This window comes from Tursiops truncatus, chromosome 1, assembly GCF_011762595.2.
Source record: "Tursiops truncatus isolate mTurTru1 chromosome 1, mTurTru1.mat.Y, whole genome shotgun sequence".
NCBI classification, from domain to species: Eukaryota; Metazoa; Chordata; class Mammalia; order Artiodactyla; family Delphinidae; genus Tursiops; species Tursiops truncatus.
In genome coordinates, this window is record NC_047034.1 from 136,128,959 (window position 1) to 136,151,971 (window position 23,013).

Below are 23,013 nucleotides of genomic sequence, written 5' to 3' on the forward strand. Positions count from 1 at the left end.
TCAGCTCTAGGGAGGGAAGAGAGAGAGGGTGAGTGGGTGGGAGCAGGTGAGGGATAGTGAAGGAAGAATTTCAGTTTTTACCTCAAATAGGCATTACTTCTGTAACAATAAATAAAAATTAAAAACTGGGAAATGCCTAAATTAGAAAAAATAAGATATCAGGAAAGGCCTCTGAGATCTTGAGATGAATGAAGAAACCACCATAATGTCAGCTGCTGGGAGTGGAGCTGGGCCCATTCTACTGGTTTCAGTGTTAGGTGTGGCAAAGCACACGGATCAGCAAGTACCTTTGAAATCTCCTGATTGAATCATATGAGAGCAGGGTCATGGTCTGTGATATTTTTGTCAATTATGAGGGAATTGTTTTTCAAGTCAAAACCTCAATATTTCATGCTTGTAGTCTGTTTATCCCACAGTCACTTTCAAAATCAACAAGAATCCCCTTTTATTGGTGTTAGAGGCTGAAATATGTTCTCCCAATAGTTGTATGTTGAAGTCCTAACTCCCAAAACCTCAGAATTTGACTGTGTTTTGGTGATAGGATGCTTAAAGAGGTAATTAAGTTAAAATGAAGTTATTAGGGAGGGCCCTAATCCAGTAGGACTTGTATCCTTCTAAGAAGAGGAAGTTAGGACACAGCCATGTACAGCGGGAAGACCATGTGACGACAAAGGGAGAAGACGGCCATTCACAAGCCAAGGAGAGAGGCCTCAGAAAAAGCAATCCTGCTGAGACCTGATTCTGAGACTTCTAGCCTCCTGAGAAAATAAATTTCTATTGATTAAGCCACTTAGTTTGTGGCACTTTGTTATGGCAGTCCAAGAAAACTAATATTATTGGTCTAAAAGAAACAGGAATTTGATCATCTTTTCATACGTGTGTGTCTACATGCATTTACAGGATTCTGTCCTACCTTGTAGGAAATCTTATTTTATTTTTTTTAATTTAAAATCTTATTTTATTTTTTACAAAGGGCCAGATAGTAAATACTTTAGGCCTTGTGGGCTGTGATCTGAACGTAATTAAACCTCAATGAATGAGAGCTGCATTTTACAGCACCCACACCTGACCCAGAGTGGGCTGCCATGTGGCTGGGTCACTGGGTGATGAGTACTGTCTCTCTCTGTTTCCTCATCTGTAAAGGTCCAGTTGGTCATATTGATTTGTTTCACTGCAATCAATACTCAGTGAGAGGCTGTTATGGGGAAAGCTCTGACATAAGGGCTGAGGAGATGAAAAAGATGAATCAGAGCAACCTCGGCCCTCAAAGAGTTTATACTCAAGTCAGGGGACAAGGCCCAAAGCAAAGTGTCAGGGAACTAACAATACCATGTGTCACTATGAGTGTGGCCCTGTGCTGGATGCTGGAGAAGCAGAAAATGATGAGACCCCTTAGCCTGGGGAACAGATGTCTCTGCCCTGTTGAATAAATCCTGGGAGAGTAGGACACACAGGGACGCTGGGAACAGTAGGAGGGGACTAAGCCAGCCTAGACAGTGTTGAGAGGAGGGGAGGGGGTGTCAAAAAAGACCAGCTAGAGGAAGTGATGCCTAGGTGTCTTAGCTGGGCTGTCATAGCAAAGTACCATACCCAATACAATACCCAAGTCTGGATGACTCGAAGAATAGACATTTATGTTCTCTCAGTCCTGGAGGCTAGAAGTCTAAGAGAAAGGTGCCATCAGGGTTGGTTTTGGTGAGGCCTCTCTTCCCGGGTTGCAGATGGCCACCTTCTCGCCATAGTGTCACATGGCCCCTTCTCTGTGCACATGGTGAGAGGTGAGAGAGAGCTCTCTGGTGTCTCTTCTTCTTCTTACAAGGACACCAGTCCTGTTGGATTAGGGCCCCACCCTTATGAGCTCATTTGACCTTAATTACCTCTGTAAAGGCCCTATCTCTAAATACGACCATATTGGGGGTTCGGGCTTCAACATACAAGTTTTAGGGGGATACAATTCAGGGCACAACACTAGGCAAAAAGTTAACCAGTTAGGAATACAGGGAAGGACATTTCAGAAAGAAGGAACTAACTTTATGAAGTGAGAAGAAAAGAGTATTATGTGTGCAAGGGACTAAACATGAACATAAGGTGCACAGTGAAGTAAAGTTAGAATTGAGGCTGATTGAATCTCAACAGATAAAGAAACTGGCCTGAGAGTTATAAGCCAGCAAGGGCAAAGTGGAGATTCAAGCCCCACCCCATCTCACCCTAAAGCCTTGGTTATATCAGCAACCACTGTGCAAAGCAGAGTAAGAACAGGGCTACTGGAAAGTGCACTTGGGCCAGAGAAGTGCTGTCTTTTGGGGATATTGGAAGCCTTCATGGAAGGTGTAGCCTCTTAAAAGGGCCTTGGAAATGGAACTGGGGCAAGAGGAATGAGCAGTAGAGTGGGAAAGGGTGAAAGGAGGACCCTTGGGCAGAGACATAAAGGGGAAAACATGAGCTATGTCCTGTAAAATTCATATGTTGAAACTCTAACCCCTCATGTGGTGGTATTTGGAGGGAGACCTTTGGGAGGCGCTTAGGTCATGAGAGTGGAGCCCTCGTGAATGACATCAGTGCTCTTATCAAGGAGACCCCATAGAGCTCCCTAGCCCCTTCCACCGTGTGAGGGCACAACGAGAAGTCTGCGGCCTGAAAGAACACCCTCACCTGACCAGGCTAACACCCTGATCTCAGACTACCAGCCTCAGAACTGTGAGAAATACATTTCTGTTGTAGATAAGCCACCCAGTGTGTGGTATTTTGTTAGAGCAGCCCAGATGGACCAAGCCACTTAGAGGGATGGTGAGGACGGCCTCACAGGATACACTCCAGAGAGATTCCCCCCAAAGACCCTCTTCTTTCCCTGAAACTAATACTCATGATTGGAGAGAAATCGTGCCCTGCTCCCGACAGCCAGCCGGCAGCGACTCACCCCGAGGCCACCCTCTCTGATCCTGGAATCGGGTCATACTGGCTGCAGTCATCTTCCAAGACCCTGATGTCTTCACAGTTGTCCTCATCAGAGCCATCCAGGCAGTCATTTTCTCCATTACACACCAGGTGGCGTTTCAGGCAGCGACCTGAGGAGAGGCCGTGGATGCTTCTAGAGTGTCCGGGACTCCTCCCCCTCCCTCATGACCTGCATCCATAGTCACCATGTCTGTTCCACCCCTGAAATAGCCCTTCGCTCCTCCCAGTCCTGTTCCATCCTCCTTCCATCCTCACTGCCTCTGCCCTCCCTCCAGCCCCCATGTCTCTCACCTGTAGCCCCCCAGCTCAGACCCTGCCCCAGGCCTGCTCTTTCTAATTCAGTCTCCACATTGCAGCCCCAGGGATCTTTCTAAAATTCCAGTCTGGCCATGTCATCCCTTGCTCTGCATCCTTCAGGATCTCCCCATTCCTCTGCTTCCAAATGTCACTGTCTGGCCCCCGGTAACCTACCTGGCCCATCCCCTGCCTCTCTTCCCAAAGCACTTATTCTGGGCTCGTTGTGAGTCCCTAAATCTCTGCGTTTTTGCACATTCTGTCTCCTAGCAAACTCTTTTTCATTTTCTAAGTCTCAGCTCAAGTACCATTTTGAATCCTGCCCTGACTGCCCAAAGCAGATTTAGGCACCCCCTGCCAGAGTCCGTACATTGGACCCTGTACATACACCCATTACACTGGCTATCACAGGACACTGTCATTGATTCCTTATAGGTCTGTCTCCCAAAGAGACTAGGAGTACTCTGAGATCAGGCACAAGGACTTTTCACCTCTGCATCACCAGCAGGTAGCACATTGTCTGGCCATCATATGTACCCAATCAGCATTTACTCAATGAATGGATGGATGAGTGAATTGTACCTTTTCCAACTCAACGGGTGTTCCAGCAAAGTTGCCTCAGATTTACTTGGGCTGCTGACTTGGCTTAAAATTCAGCTTCCTGGGTCCCATCCCAAACCCCAGAACGACAACTTCTAGGGGAAGGGCTCAAGAGCCTGCATTCTAACAAGCTCCTGGAGAACTGTTTTGCATATTAAGTTTGACAGGCACAGCTGTTATCCTTCTGAGATGCTACTCACCTGTCTCCTTACACTGGAAATCCTGTCCACACTGTGCTTGCTTCACACAAGCTGTGGGACTGTGACAGCTGGCTTGGTCCCAGACAGTCCCACTGCAGATGGTTCCCCCGAACTTGTTAGGCTGCAGGAGGCTCCGGTATCTGTACTAAATCAGATTTGGAACCAGACACATTCATTGTCTATCAATCAACTGAGATTGGTGCAGGCAGGTCTCAGCTTAACATAAGGAATGACTGTCTAATGATTGAGAGCTGCCTGCAAAGCTGTCTTTTGCGGGGATGAGTGATCATAAATGGCGGTGTTCAACCAGAGGTGGCACTGTCACCAGCTAGAATATTGAGTAGGACCTCCAAACATCAAATGAGAGGTTTGGACTAGTTATTTCTAGGGTCTTCCTACTTGCTAGAAACAACCTCTGTCTCCCCCTTCTGAAGCCAGTTAGTACCTATTCATCTTTCAAGACTCACGGTTTACCTCCACGGGAACAGACTTCCCTAACTAAGTAATATATTCTCAGTTCCCTATGTACCCTCTCTCCTAGCACTTGTCGTATAAGGTTGTGATTGATTGTCCACTTCTTTGTTTACGTTTCTCACTAGTTTAGGAACAATTTGCACATAAGGTTAGGGTCAGCAAAGGGAGGCCACGTCTTATTTGGCTTCGTATACTTGGCACTTGATCTATGGTCAGTTACATGGTAGTCACCTTTAAAAAGATGTTTATCACTTTTCCTTTGAAGAATTTCTTCTGGTCATGGCATTTCCTCTTTCCTTGTGGCATGTCTCGTATGGTTCAGGTGGGGGTGACGTCACCCCCTCAGTCACAGGACGTGTGGATGTGAACGAGGCAGGGCAACCAGAGTACCAGTCATCTGCCAAGTTGCAATGATTGGTTCATGACTCAACCTTAGGGCAATCATAGTCATCTCTGGGAAGTTTCTTTCAGAACTATTGGAAAAGATAGTTTCTTTTTAGCTGAAGTTGCTGGGAATTGTGGGTATCAAGTGGTCATCTTGCCTATTATAGAAAGAGCCCATCCAACAATTAGAGAGACAAAAAGAGCTCTGAAGACATCATCTGAGACCCTGTGTCCAGCTCTGACTGCAGATGAATAAAATACTTACTGAAAGAAGGAGCGAAAGAATAAAAAATGCATACCAGTCTTGGGCTCAATGTTTTTATGACACTGTCTTCTCTAGGGTGTACAGTGTTAGATACTAGAGTATCAGGAAGAAGCTGAGCAGTAAGATATTCCAAGAAATTGAAGTTCCATCCCTGTCTTTAAGAAGCTTAGAGATGGTTGAGGAGATAAAAAATATAACAATATAAAACATGCTGTATGAAGAGCTTCACACGGAGTGTCAGTCAGCACCATATTTTCTGCCGTCTCTTAGCCCATAGGCCCTAGCTTCAAAACTGTTAATAAGTAAATAGGAAGGCAATGATTTGAGAAGTAAGCGAATTGAGTTCCTGACCTGAATCTATTTATTACTTGCTGGGTAAAGTTATCAGAGCCTGGCACTTTCTGCCTCACTTTCCAAATCTATAAAATGAAGTGGCTTCCTTGACCTCACTAATCACAATTACTTATGATTCCTTCACCTGTGTCCTATAGTTGAAAGAGCACAGGCATGAGATTAGACCAATTTAGGGCCAAATCCTGGATTCACTGACCAACTGCCCATGAGCAAGTCACTTATCTTTTCTGAGCGACCACTGTCTAGTATGTAAAATGGGTATGATGGGACCTTACCTCAAAAGGGTTTTGTGAGAACTAAGTGAGAGAAGGTCTGAGGACACACCTAGCCCTGGGCCTGGCATATCACTGGTGCTCAATAAATGGAAGTGGTTTCCACATCATTATCAGTGCAGCCTTTTCCAGATGCTTCCAGGGCTGAGTGTGAAGCTTCCCCTCCCTTTCCTCCTGCCCACTTCTGCCTACTTAACTGCCTCTTAGCAAAGAGGCAGAGGTAGCAAAAAGAAGTGAGGATCCAAGCTGCCCATTTACCTTCCCTGACTTTTAGTTAATAACAGCAATAAAAGATTTGTAAACTAGGTGAGAAGAGATTATAATTAGTGATCAGTGTGGGAATAGGAGGATATTTTCATTTTCTACCCACTCTCTTGCCCTACAATGCAGTAAATAAAAGAGAGCTCATCATACAAATGTATAGCCAATTCTCTTTCTCAACCTTGAAAACATTCATCAGTTATAAGACCTGAAGTTACCATCATGGTGATGATGGTGATGGTAGCTACCAGTTATTGAGTGCTTATTATGGCCCAAACCCTTTACATTCTTTATGTCAGTTAATCCTCACAAGTCTAGGGGGTTAAGTACTATTAATGATCCCATTTTAAGCTGGGTTAGAATTTCAGTTCTGCCACTTACGGTATATGTGTCACTGGGTAAATTACTTAACGTCTCTGACCCTCGGTTTTCTCATCTGTAAGATGAGAGAGATGAGAGTGTTCTGAAGATTAGTGATAACACAGGTAAAGACATCAGCATTCTGCGTGGTTCTGGTATGCGCTTAGTAATAATAGTTATCAACGTCGTCATCATCCTCGTAGCCAGCTGTTGGGCTACTCTGGAAGGATTATGACTGAGTGGGAATTGGATTAGGTGACCTCTAATATCACTTACTACTCTCCATATAGCTCCGGGAGAGGCAGGAGAGGCATATAGCTCAGGTTCACGGGCATTTTGGAATCAGACAGACCGAGTTTTAAATCGAGGCTCTGCCACATTCTTACTGGGCAAACTAAGCAAAGGGATTGAGTGGTGTCTGTCACCTACTGTTGGCTGTGGAAGTCAAATAAGAAGATGATTTATTTAAAGCATTAGCACAGTCCTTGGTATACAGAAATTATTTAATAATGGCGACTATATATTGTCATTATCATCCTTCCTGTGGTTTCTGTACTTGGAATGATGGTGCAGACATGAGGTTCATTCCCACCCGCTCCTTATTTTCTAGGTTGTTATCAAATAAGGAAGACATTGTATTGCAGAAAGGTTGGTAAGGATACGTCCCTAGGGACCTCTCCATGCCATTACCCGTGGTTGGTATCATTAAGACATAATTTTCTTTTCTAGCTAGTAGAAAATGTTTCTTTCCAGAAGTGCACGTCATTGATTGCGTGATTTTGAGAGGAAGAAAAATATTAATAGAAAGAAACTCAGATGGCCTTTCAGTTAAAAAATTAACAGAATTTAATTATTTTAAGGATTACTTTAAAGACACATGTCTTTTTGAGTCCCTAAGAAAGTAATAAACGTTGATTTAAACTGTAAGTCATTCACCTGTGCTCTCTGCTATCTAAACTGCAGCACCAGAGAAAAACGTAGCTTTAGGATGCTGTTTAAATGTATAATAGGTTGACTAAAGGCCATGCAAAGAAATTAAGTCCTAATTCTTGAAAGTTGTAAATGTTATCTTATTTGGAAAAAGGATCTTTGCAGACATCATTAATTTGGAGAAATTACTCTGGATTATCCAGGAGGACCCTAAATGCCATCACAGCGTCCTTATAAGAGGAAAGCAGAGGGAGATTTCACATAGACACATAAAGGAGACACAGAGAAGGGAAGGGGGGATGCAGACAGGAGCAGAGATTGGAGCAAGGCAGCCACCAAAAGCTGGAAGGAGCCAAGAACGGCTTCTCCCCTAGAGCTTCCAGAGAGAGCCTGGCCGAGCTGACACCTTGATTGCAGAACTCTGAGAGGATACATTTCTGTTGTTCTGAGCCAACCAGTTTTTGGCATTTGTTACAGCAGGCTCAGAAAACGAATCCAGGATGTCAAAGCAGAATGAGAATTGGGGGCCAGATATTTTTAAACTGGGACGTCTAAGATTCTTTGGCATATCCTAGAGATGGGAGAGGCAAAATCATAAATTTTAGCCTTCAAAGTTGAATAAACGAGCTCCAAATGGTGTTCTGCCAGTGTCATCAAAACTTCACAGGGCACTTTTTTTTTTTTGCGGTACACAGGCCTCTCACTGTTGTGGCCTCTCCCATTGCGGAACACAGGCTCCGACGCGCAGGCTCAGCGGCCATGGCTCACGTACCCAGCCGCTCCGCGGCATGTGGGATCTTCCCGGACCGGGGCACGAACCCATGTCCCCTGCATCGGCTGGCGGACTCCCAACCACCGCACCACCAGGGAAGCCCCACAGGGCACTTTTGCATTTAACTGAGGAGGGGGTCTGGAGGCAGGAGGACTATCAGTGAGAGAAGAGCAGGGCTTGATTCAAGGCAGTGGGAGTGGGGTTGGAGAGGAGGGCACAGATAGGAAGTATAGAAACAGCTCACATTTATTGAACACTTACTTTGTGCCAGATGCCATGAAAAGCACTTTGCATGCATTACTCATTTAACGCTCTCAATAGCTCTATGGTGTAAGTACTGTTTCTACTCCCATTTATAGATTAGGAATCAGAGGCACAGAGAAGGTAAAAAATTATGTCCAGAGTAACACAGCAAATAAGGTGCAAGCCAGAATCTAAGCTGCAGAATCGAAGCTAAAAAACAGGCTTGACAGCAATAGGCTAATAGACAAGGTTCGGCAGTGGTGTACCACGTCTGGGCTGCACCCACCCTGGGTGCATCCAGTGAAGGCATGTGTCGTCTGCAGAGATTTTAAAATACTAAGAAAGCAGGGCTTCCCTGGTGGTGCAGTGGTTGAGAGTCTGCCTGCCGATGCAGGGGACACGGGTTCGTGCCCCGGTCCGGGAAGATCCCACATGCCGCGGAGCGGCTGGGCCCGTGAGCCATGGCCGCTGAGCCTGCGCGTCCAGAGCCTGTGCTCCGCAACGGGAGAGGCCACAGCAGTGAGAGGCCCGCGTACTGCAAAAAAAAAAAAAAAAAAAAAAAAAAAAAAGATAAAATACTAAGAAAACAGAATAGAATTTACTCTTCTTTCTATTGTCACCATGAGCCAGTGATTCCGAACAAAGACAGAATTGTAATACTCCTCCCTGACAGAGCCAAGTGCTCTCAACATCCCCCTTATGCCACTGAGTTTAGCGATCATCTTGGACCAATTAAAACCACTTAGATGGGCAAGATAGATACACATCTGTTCATTGGGCATGTCAGCCTTTTCAGTGCATGAAAGTGAAATCCTCAGGAACACCCTGTGTGACACGCTTTGGTTTATCTCAGTTCCTCAAAGGTCATGGACAGCTTGGCATTTTGTTCTAAGCCATTGGTCCCTCCAGATGACCCTCATTGGAAGGTAATACATAGGCCAGGACCCAGAGTGGCCAGTGGGGATCAGTGTGCCCATGTCCGGAGTGCCACTTTTCTGCATCTAAGCCGTAACATACACATCTTTTGCAACCTCATCCAAATGCCTTACAAACAAAATCAGAAGAGGCAGAAATAAGTTCCACCAGCCACATGCATATGGCTTCTGAATACCCTTTTCTCCCCAGGCCTCTAGATTTATAGACGTGACTGTTTATCTCCATTTGAATGCCTAGTACACAATTTAAATGTTAAATGCTCCAAAATTGGTCATAAATGTCTCACCTTTTTCTCCTGGCATGGAAAGCAATCTGTCCACTCTCCCCAGTTGCCCAGCTGGCAGGAAACAGCTGTGGGAGTAGAACTCTGAACAGCCCGACTGACTCTCCTAAAGAGAGAAGAGACCCCTTGCTTCAATTTTTAAATTTTTTATCATGATCATTTTAATTTTTGTAATTATACATTCAAAAATGTCTTTTAACATGACAGTATCTTAATAATATGAAAACAGGTGCTGAATTTTTCTCCAGCTCTATTGAGGCATAATTGACAACAATCGTATGGTATATTTAGGATGACCAACGTGATGGTTTGACATACATATACTTTGTGACATGATTATCACAACCAAGGGAAACACATCCATCACCTCCCATAGTTGCCTTTTTTTTTTTCTTTTTTTTTTTGTGTGTGTGGTAAAAACACTTCAGATCTACTCTCCTAGCAAATTCCAAGTGTACAATACACTATTACTAACTGTAGTCACTGTGCTGTGCATCAGAACCCCAGAACTTTTTCAGCTTATGACAGAAAGTTTATATCCTATGACCAGCCTCTCCCCATGTTCGTGACCCCGCAAGCCCCTTGTAACCACTATTCTACTATCTGGCTTTATGAGTTAGACTTTTTTAGATTCCACATATAAGTGAGATCATGCAGTATTGTCTTTTCCTGTCTGGCTTATTTCACTTAGCGTAATGTCCTCCAGGTTCATTAACGTTGTCACAGATGGAAGGATTTTCTTTTTTTTATGGATGCTTAATTTTTTAATTTATAAAGGTTACCCCTTGATTTGGGCATCTTGGTACCTGTAGCTGTAGAACATGAAGCAATATCACAATATATATTCCCTTAGCCTTAAAGTTATCTGGAAGTGGGAGTGGGGATGGAGCAGGGAAAGGAGAGGAACGTCCATAAATGCAGTTATTTTTACTTGGAACACTGGGCTGTAAGGGTACTTCTAATACTAGAATGATTCTATCTTCCTTCTTAAGAATTGCATGTGCTGTTTTTAAAACAAAAGTTAGATGGCCTAATGCTCTTTTCTTCCCCAATATTTTATTGCGGTAAAATACATGTAACATAAAATTTACATTTTACCGTAACCATTTTGAGGCTTACGGTTCAGTGGCATTAAGTACATTCATATTGTTGTGCAACCATCACCAGTTTCCATCTTCAGAACTCTTTTCCTTTCCCTGCATCAATTTTGAGATGTAAAATGTAAGCAACAACAGCAAAAGAGTTGTGCACGTTTTCCCTCCGATCATTTCCAGTTTTAAGAAATGAAGAATAGGGCTTCCCTGGTGGCTCAGTGGTTGAGAGTCCGCCTGCCGATGCAGGGGACACGGGTTCGTGCCCCGGTCCGGGAAGATCCGGCTGGGCCCATGAGCCATGGCCGCTGAGCCTGCGCGTCCAGAGCCTGTGCTCCGCAATGGGAGAGGCCACAACAGTGAGGCGCCCGCGTACCGCAAAAAAAAAAAAAAAAAAGAAAAGAAATGAAGAATAAAAATCTATTGTGCCTCTACTGTATGCAGGGATGATGCTGTAGGTACTTCAGAACTCAGGCTAATTATGCTGTGAACTGCTGCACGCGATGAATGATGCCCCCTATGCTGAAACCCCAAACAGGAAGCTCTAGGATCATCAGGAAAGTGATGTTCACCTTTATCACTGGTTCTCAGACTTTGGTCCCAGGAACATTTTATACTCTAACAAACTATTGAGGACTCTGAAGAGCTTTTGTTTAACGGGACTGGGTTGATCGACGGTCACAGAATCCAAACATCAAAACTGAGAAATTTCGAAATATTTATTTATCCATTTAAAATTACAACAAAACCATTACATGTTACCATATATGTTTATTTAAAAATCCATTTCCGACACCAGAAATACATCTACGCGTGGAACAACTCCTACGGAGCACCTACTGAACGCTGGCAGAAGACCTCAGACCTCCCAAAAGGCAAGGAACCCCCCACGTACCTGGTTAGGGCAAAAGAAAAAACTAAACAGAGACAAAAGGATAGGGACGGGTCCTGCACCAGCGGGACAGAGCTGTGAAGGAGGAAAAGTGTCCACACACTAGGAAGCCCCTTCGCAGGTGGAGACTTCGGGAGGCGGAGTGGGGGAGCTTGGGAGCCGCGGAGGAGAGCACAGCAACACGGGTGCGGAGGGCAAAGCGGACAGATTCCAGCGCAGAGGATCGGGCCGACCGGCACTCACCAGCCGAGAGGCTTGTCTGCTCGCCCGCCGGGGCGGGCGGGACTGGGAGCTGAGGCTCCGGCTTTTGTCGGAGCGCCGGGAGAGGACTGAGGTTGGCGGCGTGAACACAGCCTGCAGGGCGTTAGTGCACCGCGGCTAGCCGGGAGAGAGGCCGGGGAAAAGTCTGGACCTGCCGAAGAGGCAAGAGACTTTTACGTCCCTCTTTGTTTCCTGGTGCACGAGGAGAGGGGATTAAGAACGCTGCTTGAGAGAGCTCCAGGGACGGGCGCGAGCCGCGGCTAAAAGTGCGGAGCCCAGAGACAGACATGAGACGCTAAGGCCGCTGCTGCCGCCACCAGGAGGCCTGTGTGCGAACACAGGTCACTAGCCACACGCCCTTCCGGAGAGCCTGTGCAGCCCGCCACTGCCAGGGTCCCGGGATCCAGGGACAACTCCCCTGGGAGAACGCACAGGCGCGCCTCAGGCTGCAACGTCACGCCGGCCTCTGCCACCGCAGGCCCGCCCCACACTCCGTGACCCTCCCTACCCCCCCGGCCTGAGTGAGCCAGAGCCTCCGAATCAGGGGTTCCTTTAACCCCGTCCTGTCTGAGCAAAGAACAGATGCCCTCCGGCAACCCGCACGCACAGGCGGGGCCAAATCCAAAGCTGAGCCCCTGGGAACTGTGAGAACAAAGAAGAGAAAGGGAAATCTCTCCCAGCAGCCTCAGAAGCAGCGGATTAAAGCTCCACAATCAACTTGATATACCCTGCATCTGTGGAATACCTGAATAGACAACGAATCATCCCAAATTAAGGAGCCCTGTGGATGAAAGGCTCTTGGTGCTGCAGCCAGGAGTCAGTGCTGTGCCTTTGAGGTGGGAGAGCCAACTGCAGGACACTGGTCCACAAGAGGCCTCCCAGCTGCACATAATATCAAACAGCAAAAATCTCCGAGAGATCTCCATCTCAACGCCAGCACCCAGCTTCACTCAACGACCAGCAAGCTACAGTGCTGGACATCCTATGCCAAACAACTAGCAAGACAGGAGCACAACCCCACCCATTAGCAGAGAGGCTGCCCAAAATCATAATAAGTCTACAGACACCCCAAAACACACCACCAGACGTGGACCTGCCCATCAGAAAGACAAGATCCAGCCTCATCCACCAGAACACAGGCACTAGTCCCCTCCACCAGGAAGCCTACACAACCCACTGAACCAACCTTAGCCACTGGGGACAGACACAAAAAACAACAGGAACTACGAACCTTCAGCCTGCAAAAAAGGAGACCCCAAACACAGTAAGATAAGCAAAATGAAAAGACAGAAAAACACACAGCAGATGAAGGAGCAAGATAAAAACCCACCAGACCTAACAAATGAAGAGGAAATAGGCAGTCTACCTGAAAAAGAATTCAGAATAATGATAGTAAGGTTGATCCGAAATCTTGGAGATAGAATGGACAATAGAATGGACAAAATGCAAGAATCAGTTAACAAGGACCTAGAAGAACTAAAGATGAAACAAGCAACGATGAACAACACAATAAATGAAATTAAAAGTACTCTAGATGGGATCAATAGCAGAATAACTGAGGCAGAAGAACGGATAAGTGACCTGGAAGATAAAATAGTGGAAATAACCAATGCAGAGCAGAATAAAGAAAAAAGAATGAAAAGAACTGAGGACAGTCTCAGAGACCTCTGGGACAACATTAAACGCACCAACATTCGAATTATAGGGGTTCCAGAAGAAGAAGAGAAAAAGAAAGGGACTGAGAAAATATTTGAAGAGATTATAGTTGAAAACTTCCTAATATGGGAAAGGAAATAGTTAATCAAGTCCAGGAAGCACAGAGAGTCCCATACAGGATAAATCCAAGGAGAAGTATGCCAAGACACATATTAATCAAACTGTCAAAAATTAAATACAAAGAAAACATATTAAAAGCAGCAAGGGAAAAACAACAAATAACACACAAGGGAATCCCCATAAGGTTAACAGCTGATCTTTCAGCAGAAACTCTGCAAGCCAGAAGGGAGTGGCAGGACATATTGAAAGTGTTGAAGGAGAAAAACCTGCAACCAAGATTACTCTACCCAGCAAGGATCTCATTCAGATTTGATGGAGAAATTAAAACCTTTACAGACAAGCAAAAGCTGAGAGAGTTCAGCACCACCAAACCAGCTCTACAACAACTGCTAAAGGAACTTCTCTAGGCAAGAAACACAAAAGAAGGAAAAGACCTACAATAACAAACCCAAAACAATTAAGAAAATGGGAATGGGAACACACATATTGATAATTACCTTAAATGTAAATCGAGTAAATGCTCCCACCAAAAGACACAGATTGGCTGAATGGATACAAAAACAAGACCCATATATTTGCTGTCTACAAGAGACCCACTTCAGACCTAGAGACACATACAGACTGAAAGTAAGGGGATGGAAAAAGGTATTTCATGCAAATGGAAACCAAAAGAAAGCTGGAGTAGCAATTCTCATATCAGACAAAATAGACTTTAAAACAAAGACTATTAGAAAGACAAAGAAGGACACTACATAATGATCAAGGGATCGATCCAAGAGGAAGATATAACAATTGTAAATATTTATGCACCCAACATAGGTGCACCTCAATACATAAGGCAAATACTGACAACCATAAAAGGGGAAATCGACAGTAACACATTCATAGTAGGGGACTTTAACACCCCACTTTCACCAATGGACAGATCATCCAAAATGAAAATAAATAAGGAAACACAAGCTTTAAATGATACATTAAACGAGATGGAGTTAATTGATATTTATAGGACATTCCATCCAAAAACAACAGAATACACATTTTTCTCAAGTGCTCATGGAACATTCTCCAGGATAGATCATATCTTGGGTCACAAATCAAGCCTTGGTAAATTTAAGAAAATTGAAATTGTATCAAGTATCTTTTCCGACCACAACGCTATGAGACTCGATATCAATTACAGGAGAAGATCTGTAAAAAATACAAACACATGGAGGCTAAACAATACACTACTTAATAACGAAGTGATCACTGAAGAAATCAAAGAGGAAATCAAAAAATACCTAGAAACAAATGACAATGGAGACACGACGACTCAAAATCTATGGGATGCAGCAAAAGCAGTTCTAAGAGGGAAGTTTATAGCAATACAATCTTACCTTAAGAAACAGGAAACATCTCGAATAAACAACCTAACCTTGCACCTAAAGCAATTAGAGAAAGAAGAACAAAAAAACCCCAAAGTTAGCAGGAGGAAAGAAATCATAAAAATCAGATCAGAAATAAATGAAAAAGAAATGAAGGAAACGATAGCAAAGATCAATAAAACTAAAAGCTGGTTCTTTGAAAGGATAAACAAAATTGATAAACCATTAGCCAGACTCATCAAGAAAAAAAGGGAGAAGACTCAAATCAATAGAATTAGAAATGAAAAAGGAGAAGTAACAACTGACACTGCAGAAATACAAAAGATCATGAGAGATTACTACAAGCAACTCTATGCCAATAAAATGGACAACCTGGAAGAAATGGACAAATTCTTAGAAAGGCACAACCTGCCAAGACTGAATCAGGAAGAAATAGAAAATATGAACAGACCAATCACAAGCACTGAAATTGAAACTGTGATTAAAAATCTTCCAACAAGCAAAAGCCCAGGACCAGATGGCTTCACAGGCGAATTCTATCAAACATTTAGAGAAGAGCTATCACCTATCCTTCTCAGATTCTTCCAAAATATAGCAGAGGTAGGAACACTCCCCAACTCATTCTACGAGGCCACCATCACCCTGATACCAAAAGCAGACAAGGATGTCACAAAGAAAGAAAACTACAGGCCAATATCACTGATGAACATAGATGCAAAGATCCTCAACAAAATACTAGCAAACAGAATCCAACAGCACATTAAACGGATCATACACCATGATCAAGTGGGGTTTATTCCAGGAATGCAAGGATTCTTCAACATACGCAAATCAATCAATGTGATACACCATATTAACAAACTGAAGGAGAAAAACCATATGATCATCTCAATAGATGCAGAGAAAGCTTTTGACAAAATTCAACACCCATTTATGATAAAAACCCTGCAGAAAGTAGGCATAGAGGGAACTTTCCTCAACATAATAAAGGCCATATATGACAAACCCACAGCCAACATCGTCCTCAATGGTGAAAAACTGAAAGCATTTCCACTAAGATCAGGAACAAGACAAGGTTGCCCACTCTCACCACTCTTATTCAACATAGTTTTGGAAGTTTTAGCCACAGCAATCAGAGAAGAAAAGGAAATAAAAGGAATCCAAATCGGAAAAGAAGAAGTAAAGCTGTCACTGTTTGCAGATGACATGATACTATACATAGAGAATCCTAAAGATGCTACCAGAAAACTACTAGAGCTAATCAATGAATTTGGTAAAGTAGCAGGATACAAAATTAATACACAGAAATCTCTGGCATTCCTATACACTAAGGATGAAAAATCTGAAAGTGAAATCAAGAAAATACTCCCATTTACCATTGCAACAAAAAGAATAAAATACCTAGGAATAAACCTACCTAAGGAGACAAAAGACCTGTATGCAGAAAATTATAAGACACTGATGAAAGAAATTAAAGATGATACAAATAGATGGAGAGATATAGCATGTTCTTGGATTGGAAGAATCAACATTGTGAAAATGACTCTACTACCCAAAGCAATCTACAGATTCATTGCAATCCCTATGACACTACCACTGGCATTTTTCACAGAACTAGAACAAAAAATTTCACAATTTGTATGGAAACACAAAAGACCCCGAATAGCCAAAGCAATCTTGAGAACGAAAAATGGAGCTGGAGGAATCAGGCTTCCTGACTTCAGACTATACTACAAAGCTACAGTAATCAAGACAGTATGGTACTGGCACAAAAACAGAAATATAGATCAATGGAACAGGATAGAAAGCCCAGAGATAAACCCACGCACATATGGTCACCTTATCTTTGACAAAGGAGGCAGAAATGTACAGTGGAGAAAGGACAGCCTATTCAATAAGTGGTGCTGGGAAAACTGGACAGCTACATGTAAAAGTATGAGATTAGATCACTCCTTAACACCATACACAAAAATAAGCTCAAAATGGATTAAAGACCTAAATGTAAGGCCAGAAACTATCAAACTCTTAGAGGAAAACATAGGCAGAACACTCTATGACATAAATCACAGGAAGGTCCTTTTTGACCCACCTCCTAGAGAAATGGAAATAAAAACAAAAGTAAACAAATGGGACCTAATGAAACTTCAAAGCTTTTGCGCAGCAAAGGAAACCATAAAGAAGACCAAAAGACAACCCTCAGAATGGGAGAAAATATTTGCAAATGAAGCAACTGACAAAGGATTAATCTCCAAAATTTATAAGCAGCTCATGCAGCTTAATAACAAAAAAACAAACAACCCAATCCAAAAATGGGCAGAAGGCCTAAATAGACATTTCTCCAAAGAAGATATACAGAGTGCCAACAAACACATGAAAGAATGCTCAACATCACTAATCATTAGAGAAATGCAAATCAAAACTACAGTGAGATATCATCTCACACCAGTCAGAATGGCCATCATCAAAAAATCTAGAAACAATAAATGCTGGAGAGGGTGTGAAGAAAAGCGAACCCTCTTACACTGTTGGTGGGAATGTAAATTGATACAGCCACTGTGGAGAACAGTATGGAGATTCCTTAAAAAGCTACAAATAGAACTACCATATGACCCAGGAATCACACTACTGGGCATATACCCTGAGAAAACCATAATTCAAAAAGAGTCATGTACCAAAATGTTCATTGCAGCTCTATTTACAATAGCCCAGAGATGGAAACAACCTAAGTGTCCATCATCAGATGAATGGATAAAGAAGATGTGGCACATATATACAATGGAATATTACTCAGCCATAAAAAGAGACGAAATTGAGCTATTTGTAATGAGGTGGATAGACCTAGAGTCTGTCATACAGAGTGAAGTAAGTCAGAAAGAGAGAGACAAATACCGTATGCTAACACATATATATGGAATTTAAGAAAAAAAATGTCATGAAAAACCTATGGGTGAAACAGGAATAAAGACACAGACTTACTAGAGAATGGACTTGAGGCTATGGGGAGGGGGAAGGGTAAACGGTGACAAAGCGATAAAGAGGCATGGACATATATACACTACCAAACGTAAGGTAGATAGCTAGTGGGAAGCAGCCGCATAGCACAGGGAGATCAGCTCGGTGCTTTGTGACCGCCTGGAGGGGTGGGATAGGGAGGGTGGGAGGGAGGGAGACGCAAGCGGGAAGAGATATGGGAACATATGTATATATATATAACTGATTCATTTTGTTGTGAAGCTGAAACTAACATACCATTGTAAAGCCATTATACTCCAATAAAGATGTTTAAAAAAAATAATAATAAAAATAAAAATCCATTTCCAAGAAACATAATTATTGAAAAGAGTGTTACTGTTTTCTCTCTTTGCAAATCTCTTTTGATGTCTGGTTTAGTAGGAAGCAGCTAGATTCTCATTTCTGCTTCTTCATTCAGTGTGTTGCTTTATGTTGCTTTGGTTGAAATCTGTGAAGAAACTCCAGCCTCATACAGTTATGTAGTTGAAAAAAATTATGTAGTTGAGGAGTGTTATAATAGTCTTCTCAGATAATTTTGGATGTTCTTTGGTGCTACACCAAATCTTGAAAAGCAGTCATTTCTTAAATGTTAATTGCACTTGGAACCTGAAATCCTATCAATGAATTTTTTATACTCTGTTACATTAAAACCCATTGATCTATATATCCTTTAAATGTATCTGGTACCCATACATGATTTTTATAACATCAGACGTTGGAAATTTACAAAACAATGGTTCTCTGAGTGTACATATCTTAAAAATACTCACACATTTCACTATAACATATTAATAAGTCAAATTTATTAATATTACCAGTGGTCTCAAGTTCATGGTAGTGAATATGTTTTCCAAAATTTTAATTTTCATTTGAAAGCCCAAATTTTGTCATTGGTACCAAATAATGCCGTTTGTTTTCCTGGAAGTAATAGGCCCTCTGCTCATTTTTGAGACAGTGTCTGCCAAGTATCTTAGCCTGAATAACCATAGTTTGTTTGGCAGTTAATCTGTCAAGTAAAAACAGTGTTCCAGGAAAAAGGCATCAACACTGACTTACAACTCAAACAATTGTTTTTTCTCAAGAAAAACCATGTACCATACCCTCATACTTAGGTACAGTAGAAGTTCTTTATGCATCTTTTCCATTTTGCCACAAATAATATTTAAGTAACATGTATTCAAAGATTGGGTTTTAATAAAATTAACAATTTAAACTATTTTCAGGACTCTTCTAAGTGAAACAATTTCTTTCCTGTGAGTTTGGTGTCAATGCCTTGATTTGTATCAAGGTTACAGTAGTTTTAGCCACCATTACTTTTTTTTTTTCTTTTTAATTTTTGAATTTTATTTAATTTATTTTTTTTATACAGCAGGTTCTTATTAGTCATCCATCTTATACACATCAGTGTATACATGTCAATCCCAATCTCCCAGTTCATCACATCTCCACCCCCTGCCCCCGCTGCTTTACCCCCTTGGTGTCCATACGTTTGTTCTCTACATCTGTGTCTCTATTTCTGCTGTGAAAACCAGTTCATCTGTGCCATCTTCTAGGTTCCACATATATGTATTAATATATGATATTTGTTTTTCTCTTTTTGACTTACTTCACTCTGTATGACAGTCTCTAGATCCATCCACGTCTCAACAAATGACCCAATTTCGTTCCTTTTTATGACTGAGTAATATTCCATTGTATATATGTACCACAGCTTCTTTATCCATTCATCTGTCGATGGACATTTAGGTTGCTTCCATGACCTAGCTACTGTAAATAGTGCTGCAATGAACATTGGGGTGCATGTTTCTTTTTGAATTATGGTTTTCTCTGGGTATATGCCCAGTGGTGGGATTGCTGGATCATATGTTAATTCTATTTTTAGTTTTTTAAGGAACCTCCATACTGTTCTCCAGAGTGGCTGTATCAATTTACATTCCCACCAACAGTGCAAGAGGGTTCCCTTTTCTCCACACCCTCTCCAGCATTTGTTGTTTGTAGATTTTCTGATGATGCCCATTTTAACCGGTGTGAGGTGATACCTCATTGTAGTTTTGATTTGCATTTCTCTAATAATTAATGATGTTGAGCAGCTTTTCATGTGCCTCTTGGCCATCTGTATGTCTTCTTTGGAAAATGTCTATTTAGGTCTTCTACCCATTATTGAATTGGGTTGTTTGTTTTTTTAGTATTGAGATGCATGAGCTGTTTATATATTTAGGAGATTAATCCTTTGTCCGTCGATTCGTTTGCAAATATTTTCTCCCATTCTGAGGGATGTCTTTTCGTCTTGTTTATGGTTTCCTTTGCTGTGCAAAAGCTTTGAAGTTTCATTAGGTCCCATTTGTGTTTTTTTGTTTCTATTTCCATTAGGAGGTGGATCAAAAAAGTTCTTGCTGTGATTTATGTCAAAGAGTGTTCTTCCTATATTTTCCTCTAAGAGTTTTAGAGTGTCCGGTCTTACATTTAGGTCTCTAACCCATTTTGAGTTTATTTTTTTGTATGGTGTTAGGGAGTGTTCTAATTTCATTCTTTTACATGTAGCTGTCCACTTTTCCCAGCAACACTTATTGAAGAGACTTTCTTTTCTCCATTGTATATCCTTGCCTCCTTTGTCATAGATTAGTTGACCATAGGTGCATGGGTTTATCTCTGGGCTTTCTATCTTGTTCCATTGATCTATGTTTCTGTTTTTGTGCCAGTACCATACTGTCTTGATTACTGTAGTTTTAGTATAGTCTGAAGTCAGGGAGTCTGATTCCTCCAGCTCCGATTTTTTCCCCTCAAGACTGCTTTAGCTATTAGGGGTCTTTTGTGTCTCCATACAAATTTTAAGATTTTTTTGTTCTAGTTCTGTAAAACATGCCATTGGTAATTTCATAGGGATTGCACTGAATCTTTAGATTGCTTTGAGTAGTATAGTCATTTTTACAATATTGATTATTCCAATCCAAGAACACAGTATATCTCTCCATCTGTTCGTATCATCTTTAATGTCTTTCATCACTGTTTTATAGTTTTCTGCATACAGGTCTTTTGTCTCCCAAGGTAGGTTTATTCCTAGGTATTTTATTCTTTTCATTGCAGTGGTAAATGGGAGTGTTTCCTTAATTTCTCTTTCAGATTTTTCATCATTAGTGTATAGTAATGCAAGAGATTTCTGTGCCTTAATTTTGTATCCTGCAACTTTACCGTATTCATTGATTAGCACTAGTAGTCTTCTGGTGGCGTCTTTAGGATTCTCTATGTATAGTATCCTGTCATCTGCAAACAGTGACAGTTTTACTTCTTCTTTTCCAATTTGTATTCATTTTATTTCTTTTCCTTCTCTGATTGCCATGGCTAGGACTTCCAAAACTATGTTTAGTAGTAGTGGTGAGAGTGGACATCCTTGTCTTGTTCCTGATCTTAGAGGAAATGCTTTCAGTTTTTCACCACTGAGAATGATGTTTGCTGTGGGTTTGTCATATATGGTCTTTATTATGTTGAGGTAGGTTCCCTCTATGCCCACTTTCTGGAGGGTTTTTATCATAAATAGGTGTTGAATTTTGTCAAAAGCTTTTTCTGCATCTATTGACATGATCATATGGTTTTTATTCTTCAGTTTGTTAATATGGTGTATCACATTGATTGATTTGCATATATTGAAGAATCCTTGCATCCCTGGGATAAATCCCACTTGATCATGGTGTATGACCCTTTTAATGTATTGTTGGATTCTGTTTGCTAGTATTTTGATGAGGAATTTTGCATCTATATTCATCAGTGATATTGGTCTGTAATTTTCTTTTTTTGTAGTACCTTTGTCTGCTTTTGGTATCAGGGTGCTGGTGGCCTTGTAGAATGAGTTTGGGAGTGTTCCTTCCTCTGCAATTTTTTGGAAGAGTTTGAGAAGGATGGGTGTTAGTTCTGTAAATGTTTGATAGAATTCACCTGTGAAGCCATCTGGTCCTGGACTTTTGTTTGTTGGAAGATTTTTAATCACAGTTTCAATTTCATTACTTGTAATTGGTCTGTTCATATTTTCTATTTCTTCCTGGTTCAGTCTTGGAAGGTTGTACCTTTCTAAGAATTTGTCCATTTCTTCCAGGTTGTCCATTTTATTGGCATAGAGTTGCTTGTAGTAGTCTCTTAGGATGCTTTGTATTTCTATGGTGTCTGTTGTAACTTCTCCTTTTTCATTTCTAATTTCATTGATTTGACTTCTCTCCCTCTTTTTCTTGATGAGTCTGGCTAATGGTTTATCAATTTTGTTTATCTTCTCAAAGAACCAGCTTTTAGTTTTATTGATCTTTGCTATTGTTTCCTTTGTTTCTGTTTCATTTATTTCTGCTCTGATCTTTATGATTTCTTTCCTTCTACTAACTTTGGGTTTTGTTTGTTCTTCTTTCTCTAGTTCCTTTAGGTGTAAGGTTAGATTGTTTATTTGAGATTTTTCTTGTTTCTTGAGGTAGGCTTGTATAGCTATAAACTTCCCTCTTAGAACTGCTTTTGCTGCATCCCATAGGTTTTGGAGCATCGTGTTTTCATTGTCATTTGTCTCTAGGTATTTTTTGATTTCCTCTTTGATTTCTTCAGTGATGTCTTGGTTATTTAGTAACGTATTGTTTAGCCTCCATGTGTTTGTGTTTTTTACATTTCTTTCCCTGTAATTCGTTTCTAATCTCATAGCGTTGTGGTCAGAAAAGATGCTTGATATGATTTCAATTTTCTTAAATTTACTGAGGCTTGATTTGTGACCCAAGATATGATCTCTCCTGGAGAATATTCTGTGCGCACTTGAGAAGAATGTGTAATCTGTTGTTTTTGGATGGAATGTCCTATAATTATCAGTTAAATCTATCTGGTCTATTGTGTCATTTAAAGCTTCTGTTTCCTTATTTATTTTCATTTTGGATGATCTGTCCATTGGTGTAAGTGAGGTGTTAAAGTCCCCGACTATTATTGTGTTACTGTCGATTTCCTCTTTTATAGCTGTTAGCAATTGCCTTATGTATTGAGGTGCTCCTATGTTGGGTGCATATATATTTATAATTG

General features: G+C 41.6%; 1 protein-coding gene across 1 annotated transcript in view; it reads right to left on the reverse strand.

Moving 5' to 3' along the window:
- The window catches only part of C8A (complement C8 alpha chain), a 71,688-nt gene that overhangs the window by 36,252 nt on the left and 12,423 nt on the right, over positions 1 to 23,013 (reverse strand). Inside the window, exons 2-4 of the mRNA XM_019942345.3 lie at positions 9,587 to 9,689; positions 4,050 to 4,194; positions 2,918 to 3,065 (exon numbers count right to left, since the gene is read on the reverse strand). Of these exons, the coding sequence (XP_019797904.2) occupies positions 2,918 to 3,065; positions 4,050 to 4,194; positions 9,587 to 9,689 (396 nt within the window). The remainder of the gene's footprint in view (positions 1 to 2,917; positions 3,066 to 4,049; positions 4,195 to 9,586; positions 9,690 to 23,013) is intronic.